Source organism: Gavialis gangeticus, unplaced genomic scaffold (genome assembly GCF_001723915.1).
Source record: "Gavialis gangeticus isolate Ggan-Ray unplaced genomic scaffold, GavGan_comp1, whole genome shotgun sequence".
Classification (NCBI taxonomy): Eukaryota; Metazoa; Chordata; order Crocodylia; family Gavialidae; genus Gavialis; species Gavialis gangeticus.
Genome location: NW_017728992.1, coordinates 125,789,117 through 125,797,136, shown reverse-complemented (window position 1 = coordinate 125,797,136; position 8,020 = coordinate 125,789,117). Strand labels below are relative to the sequence as shown.

Sequence of the window (8,020 nt, the reverse complement as noted above, 5' to 3'; positions counted from 1 at the left end):
AGGCTGGATGCCCACCTAGCTGGACTCGTTTGAGTCCCATTTCTCTTTTTGGGGTTTTTGTTGTTCTCCCGCCCTGGCGGGGGGTCGGGCTAGAAGATCTACTAGGTCCCTTCCGACCCTTAATCTATGAATCTATGAATCTATGAATCCCGCAGTGGGTGAACCAGTTGCTGGGGACTTTGTGGTGTCCCTAAAACAGGTAAGACTCCCCTTACTGCTCTTGGCACCTGCTCCCCTCCCCCATTTTCCTCTCCCCCTCTCCAACAGAAGTTGCCTCTGGGTGCAAGAAGCGGGCCTCAGCCTGCTGCTTTTGCTATCCCTGGCTGATCTGGGGGCTCCTGGGGGCTGTAGTGAGTGGCTGCACAGGGTGCTATGTTCCTGCTCCCTCCTTCTCCATCTCATTTCCCCTGCTGGCCTGAGGGCTCCAGCTGTGGGGAGCAGCTGTGTGGAATGCTGGGCAGGGCTAGGATGGTACCGTCAGTGGGCAATCCCCTCCTTCCAGGTGCTCCTGCTCCCTGCCCACAGAAGCTGGTGCTTGAAGGCGGGGGATCACCCACTGACACCCCCTCCCCAGCCCTGCCCATCACTCTCTGCAGATGCTCCCTGCAGCTGGAGCCCTCAAGCCAGCAGGGGAAGCACAGTGGAGGGAGCGGGGACCTAGCGTCCCATGCCACTCCTGGCAGGCCCCAGCTGAAGTAGGGCAGGAGGGGTCCTGAGGTTTCCATGACCCTGAGTTAGCTGGGGACAGCAGCAGCAGTGGGCAGGTCCCCCTTTCCTTACTTGTTCCCTGTTTGGTCCCCCTGGGTGTCCCACTCCAGCCCAGGGCTCTAGCCGTTCCTCAGACACTGCAGGGGACCCAGGTATCCTAGGCTCCAGGGAATTGGAGCCACTGGCACATGACTGTCACTGTTGAAGGGGGTGCAACCATACCACTGCGCCTCCCTTGAATCTGCCCCCCGGAGTGATACGCCATGTTCACCCTCTCGCCCTATTTCAGCAAGTCATTTTCTCCAGGTTAGACTACTTGACCCATGTAGTAGCTATAGAAATCTGGACAAAAGTACAGGAGTCTGCATTTCCCTGAAACAGGTCATTTCATCAAGTTCCATGTATCATTTCAGTAGCTGCCAGTTAGCAGCTCTGCTCCTCAAAGAAATTTCTCCCCTTCAGTCCTGAAACTCCTTATTCTAAAGCCAGGCATTGCATAGTATGTAAAGGGATAGCTAGCCACAACAAAATGAGAAATATCCAGTCATTATCATGTTGGTGGATGTGAGCCAGTAAAAAACAAACTGTTAGCTTGTTTTAAATGAATTCATTTCAGCATATTTAGTTGTATTGAAGTGATTAGCAAACTCATGCTAAAACTATTTTAGCAGTGAATTAGCTGTCACTCCAGTTAGGTGGATTTACATTGTTCATGTGACCAAAACCTTACTTACAGGCTTAACGGGCTTTAACTCAACAAGCTTCTGGTGGGTTTGTCGGTAGGAGTATGAATCAAGTCCACCTATGAAATCAACTGAAAATACAACAGTTCCAAAAATGAATAAATGGAAATGAAAATACAATCACACCAACTAAAACAAACATGGAAAATGAATCTGAATAATAAAGAAACACGAAGACAAGTAAATGAAACTTGCTTACAGAAAGTTCTCTACCCAGCCTCTTTCTGTTCATTTGTTCTTATGCACGATGTGGTCAAACAGTTGTGCAGGGGTCCAAGTAGGAACATTAATGTTTGCAGAGTTGCACCACATGCAACCAAAAACTGGTTTGTGAACATGGCTCTTCAGGGGGTCTGAGTTGATGACTCAGCTGAAATTCCCACTGAAGTGCATGAGTGTGTGACCTATAGGAGAAGTGCAATATGTGGACTTTGTGAGTCAAATATAAGTTACATAGGTACAAATCAATGGAGTGAAATCAGTGGAAGTTAAATAAGTGAAGACAACAGAATTTGAGCCTTGATTTATGTGATTCAAATGAATAAACGAGTGATGAGTAAAAATCAAAAGGCAACAAAGGCTTATGTGGACAACTGATCTCATAAGAACCCACTCTCTGTTTCTCTCAAGATTTCCACATCAGAAATAATAAATATCTGTTGCTGAGGTAAAATCCTGTTTATGTGGTCAAAATGATTTGAAATGAAACACAATTAAGCCCAAGTATTCCAGGTCTTCATTCTTAGTAAGATTCTTCAGGATATGTCTACATGGCATAGTGAAATGCTAAACAGAGATACTTATCATAGCTCTTAACAGAGAAGCTTGTGCACTGAATGCAGAATAGCTTTGTTAGCATAAAAATCACTGAGTTAATAAGCTTTGTTTCTCAGCAGAGCTAATTAGTTTGAAAAGCGCCCTATCCTAAACCAGCTACCCTGCTCTTTGGCTTTGGACTAAATAGAGCCAACAAGGGTCTCTCTCAATGGCAGTGCATTATATTGTTTAGACTTGTTTATAAGATGCCATGCTTTTTTTTGTATTTTTCACCCTGTGAATTCAGTGAATGGGAATTCAACTTCATCAAGACTAGCCTGGGAATCCAGAAGCAAATGAATGGTAAGAAAGATGCAGTTAAGTGCCTTGGTGGAAAAAATCTGTGTGTCATATTTATATGGGAAAAGAAGAGTCTATTTTTGTATATAATTCTTTTTCCAATAAATATTTCATCAATTCATAGTACACAATAAACATTTAGTCAAACTACAACCAACTACTGTTATTTCAGTATCAACTTTAGGCCCCAAATAAATTCAGAGTCCCACTGGACATGTCTACACATTCATTTATGCACCATAATTAGCACTACCGCTCATTAGCACAGACAAACAGTTTTTATGACATTAACGCACCATAGATTAATTCTATGGTGCATTAACATGGTTTTTGCCAGCCGCACTAATGCACAATAGAATTAGTCTACTGTGATGTTAGCATCTTGTGTAGGTGTGCCCACTATGTATTAAGTATTGTACAAATACAGAGTAAGAGACCATTTTCTCCCCGAACAGTCTTAATAGACAACAAAGAAAAGGAAAGAATCATTCCCATTTTATGCAGGGAGAAACCAGGTAAAAATGGCCTGAGCTCCCTGTAATCTATAGAAATATTCCTATTGATGTCAATGACCTTTCCCATTGAAATCAGAAGCAGACACCTTAGCTGGGAATTGAGCACAGATATCTTGTAGTAAGGCCACATGGCCATCTGATGAAGGCTAAATGAGCATAGCTTCATCCTAACCAGCCAGCATGCCAGCCACAGAATGCCTACTTCTCTTCTGATGTACTTTATTTCTTTCACATTCAGTGTTCCTTCAGAACCATATATTACAATATTCAACAATATATAATTTACAACATACAATAATATGCAATACACAGTTACAGAAGCAATGGGACATATCTTTAAAAAGACTTTTATTTGGATGCGTATTCAGCTATTTTTTGTGTGGCAGTAAATGGTATAGTTACCAATTTACTTTTTGGAAGAAATGTTATTTACGGCACCGGAATCCTATTAGTGGGCATATACCGTGGCTTTCTCAACTCACTGAGAAGGATCCTTGTTTACTGAGGTCATGTGATAGAAGAGGTACCAACACTCTACAAACATATCTTGCTACATAAAATATTTTACATTTTTCAGACACATCACAACTAGAGATTGTCACCTGAAGGAAACTAGAGAATAGAATCAATTTTTTTAAGGACATAACAACTACAATTTACTGGGTCAGACCACAACTCCATCTTGCCCAGTATCCTATATCACAAAGTGGCAGAAAGTGGATGCTGGAAGCGAGAGTGAACAGGGTATTTATGTTTGATAATTTACTGTTGTGGAGGAATCTTGTTCCAGCGTCCTCCTCTCCCTGGGGGTAGTCTGCTCCCCCCACCAACCTCTCATGTGTCTATCACTCCAGTTGCTAAGCAACTCACTCTGCCTATGTGCCCCAGGACAGGTAAGAGGGTGGGAACTCAGCCCCTCTATTGTTTTAAGCACTGACTTCATGGCAAGAGGGCAGGGGCTTGAGCCATGTCACTCTTGTAGGTGAATAGTGATGCTTTTCAAACTGGTTGGTCTACCTCAAACAATACCTGCCCTGATTGGGTCTGGAAGATGAGGTCAGAAAGGTTATTTAAGGGTCCCTTTTTCCTGGAAGGGGGGAGCCATATTGGGGAACATGGAGTAAGCACATGGCCTCTGGAGCTCTTCTAGGCTGCTGATGAACATGCGAGTAACTTACCTCAAACTTATCTAGAAATATAGCTTACTGTAAGGTAGAGGTGTGTCAAAAGGGGACTAAGCTGGTAGTGTTTGCTCTGGGCTATTCTATGACACTTCCCTACCCTCTTTAACTAATAAAGCTCTCCACTATAACAAGCTTGGTGGGCTTGCTGAGAGAGGGATTGGGGCATGTCTTATGCTCCCTATGCTCCGCTGATTAAGGGAGGCTACTATCTGTGCTTCAGGAAGCACCCCAAGTTCTCGCAGTGGGTCAAGAACCCTCAAGGTCTACAAGGCCTGTGTATCCCAGGGAACATAGGGCCTGAATAAAGATCAGATTCCTGGGTGGTGGCAGCGGTTACCCCAGGCTTGCAGATGTGCTCCAGGAAGGGGGTCAGCCAAACGTGAGGTGCCCCAGGGGAGGCACTCAGAGCTTGGTAGGTGGTCAGATGCAGTGAGGTGGGTGGTTCAGTGCAGGAGCGCTCCCTACTGGCCTGCCACAACTGTTATATACCAAACATAATTCTGTTGTCACCAGTCGCAAATACAAGCAACTATACAACCTAAAGCAACTATTTATTCCTTCAATCACATCTTTTGCATTGAAAATGAGGCTAATGAATATTACAGTTCCCTAGTGCTGACACATGTTTGTCTGCCAGAGGAACGATTTTTATCACATGTTGGATGAGATGTGTAACAAGTATCTGATTTCCAAACTTGCCTGAAATACTAAGTATTTGTGGTTCATAGACATTGGTTGATCTTATAAAAGCTTCTTGAATACAGATGCTTGGCCTCGACTTCAAATTTATTAGAAAATGTTAATGTTCAGGTGACAAGGCTCAAGGTACAAGAAAGTATACAGAAGACCAGAGTGGGGGGCTACATAGTAGAGGGTGGGCGTAGGAGTGGGAATGTAACTAAGTTACATATAAAACATGCAGGTAACTAAGCCTGGGAGCAAGGGGGTGGGAAAGGAGGGAGGGGGTGGGGAATGTGACACTTGTTTGTAAAAAAAAGTATTAAGTATTGTACAGAGTAAGAGACCATTTTTGCCTTCAAAGAGTATGCAGTCTTAATAGAAAACAAAGAAAAGGAAAGAATAATTCCCATTTTATGCATGGAGAAATGAGGTAAAAAGGGCCTGAGCAAAAGCTCCCTGTAATCTATATAAATATTCCTATTGATGCTAATGACCTTTCCCATTGAAATGGCTTTTAGGACAAAATGCAGGTCTATCACATAAAGCAATGGAATTAATAATTTCTTCTGATAAAATATGCTGTGTCTGGGTGTGGCTGGTAGTTCATTTATACATATTCATTGTTGTTTATTTAAATTATGAAGTATTTTTTGTTTTTAGAAATTTTATCAGATTTTCCTGCTTTTTACATTCATATCTCAGCTGCTTCCCAGGACTGAGACAGCAAAGGAAAAGTAGCTATTAGCTACAGAGCTATATGAATTTCTGTTCTCATCCTAAGAAGTATTTCTATGCATCATTCAGCTGCAATAGACAACTCAGGCTTCTGTAGCAAAAATCTATCAAATGATTCTTTGCATCTTATTCAGTCATCTTTTAGGATGTATGTTTCCTATTGTTTAAATGGTGAGGGGACAGCAATATTTGCATAGGATTCTTGCAAAACACAAATTTAGTCTAAGGATTCTACTGAATAACTAATTTATTTATCTCTGGCCTAATTAATGGATTCTGAATGATGTCCACTATAGATTCTTACAACTACTACAATTACTTACAGTTATCTTTTATCTGGAAATCTACAGCCACCAGGAATAAAGCCCCCTGAAAATAACTTATCTTCTGTTCATATATACACCCTATGTATTAAAAAAGTCACTTTAACAGTACTGATATTTGGTTAGCAGAAAGGTACGCTGCATGGAGTCCGGTCATTAACTACTGTCTTGCAGAGAGACACTTAAAAAACTAGGGAGAGGAATTTTCAGCACCCCACAGATAATTGCCGGTTACAGAAAAAGGTAGTTATTTTATCTGCAGTTGCTGCAGAACATAATCCATATTCTCAGGGAATTGCTCTCTCCTTGTTTTGCAGTTATGCCGCATGCTAAGTGGCCAGTGTGAAATGGTTTTTTGAAAGTTCACTACCTGCTGAGCATGGAAGCTGCAAAACTTCCTTGGTGGCCCACTATGGCCAGCCCATTAAAAGAAAGGATGTTCGTTCACCTGTGGGCAACACTGGGTAATGGCTGTCACAATCTCCCTGACTACGAAGAGCGTAGCACACTGCTGACCAAAAGAGTCACTCCTGCTGTTCTCGATAATTCTGAGAATTATTCTTTGCTGGACAACTGACATCTATATATTTTTCTGACTATAAATTCAATGCTTTCACCCATACCCCTTTAATAAAATTTCTTTTCAAGTTTGGAGAGGGAAGCTTAGAAAGATAAGGAAAAAGATTTGAAGACAGAGTAAGAAATGACAATAGAAACTTGCTGTTCACAGGATGTATGCACTTATCTCCCATAGCTTGTGAAGTCATTGTTGTACTATTTATTTTTGGCAAATTCTAGGTATTAGTACTATGTTAAGTCATTTGGCTTGAAACAACTTTGGAAGATGTTAGGACCAAAAAGATCTTTTATGAGTGTGTAAGATCCTGAGGGTTGGTACTCTTTGCTTCACCTTTAGGAGACAGGCAAATTCCATTGGCAGACAGGCTTCATTTACATAAAATATACTTTTGCTTACCCATGATTCCCTGTGACGTGATCAGTCCTATTATTTGGATTATATTATTAATAGTGTGTTAATGCATCAGTATTTATTCATGAAAAGACATGGAAATTATGTAAGATCTATCCAGTAGAAAGTTGGTCACTTGAAAATGATTGGTTATAGATTTTAGTTGGGATAAAGAACCTGAATTCAACAAGAAAGAGGAAGTAGATGAATCTGCACAAGAATAAAATATCATCAACTGGGTAAAGTCCAGATTTATCTCTTTCATCAGTTGTCTTCACATGCAGTGTTTCCCTGCAGGACCTCTATTTCCCAGGCCCCAGAGCCACTCTAGTCACATACTGGGGTGAACTAACCAGAGCTATTTATCAGCTTGAAGCAACAGTAAATAGTTGATATATTTCTAGAGAGTTTTAGCACCTTAGTCTAGGATGGCTCTACAGAAAATTCCTGTGCTCCTCTAAAGTATCCTAGAAATTGCCTCCCTATTACAGAGGGAAATAAGCCAGTGGAGAGGTTTAAGAAAGGAAGAACAAAGGCAAATGTTAACAATAGGTAGCAAAACCTCCAGTTTTTCTTTTTTTTATTTATTTTAAAATGCATTCCCTCCCCTTCCCCAACCATTTCTGACTTTTTCTCTCCCTCTCTATTCTCTATAGATAAGTACAAGTAAGCTAAGATGTAGGATAAGCTTTAACATTTTATTTTAGGTAGTAAGTTTTATTTTTCTCTCCCCTCTTTGCAAATAAGTGCCCTGCTATTTTCATATAGATATCCACTGTTTTATAAGTGATAATTATTATGTTTTGTATTGATTTTTTTTTTACTGCTTTTATATTGTGTGTTTTAGGCCTATATATGTAAGTTAGCATAAGTCACATCAAGTTTCCATCTTGTAATATCACGCCTCCATCTTATCCCCATGCCCGGTTGTGTAACCCATTACTCACACCTACCCCTCATATGTAACTTGGTTCCTGAATGAATGGGGATGAATGAGGGTGGTTGAGAGACAATGGCAGTAAGTCTAAAAATAGCTCCTTCTGAA

At 41.2% G+C, this 8,020-nt stretch overlaps 1 protein-coding gene across 2 annotated transcripts in view; it reads right to left on the bottom strand.

Moving 5' to 3' along the window:
* Nucleotides 1-8,020, bottom strand: part of NKAIN3 (Sodium/potassium transporting ATPase interacting 3) — a 768,196-nt gene that overhangs the window by 16,002 nt on the left and 744,174 nt on the right. The window contains exon 6 of one of the 2 annotated variants that reach the window (XM_019527721.1): nt 1,443-1,522. The exons of the other annotated variant lie outside the window; for it this stretch is intronic. Within the exon in view, the coding sequence (XP_019383266.1) occupies nt 1,443-1,522 (80 nt within the window). The remainder of the gene's footprint in view (nt 1-1,442; nt 1,523-8,020) is intronic. 2 annotated transcript variants of the gene reach the window in all.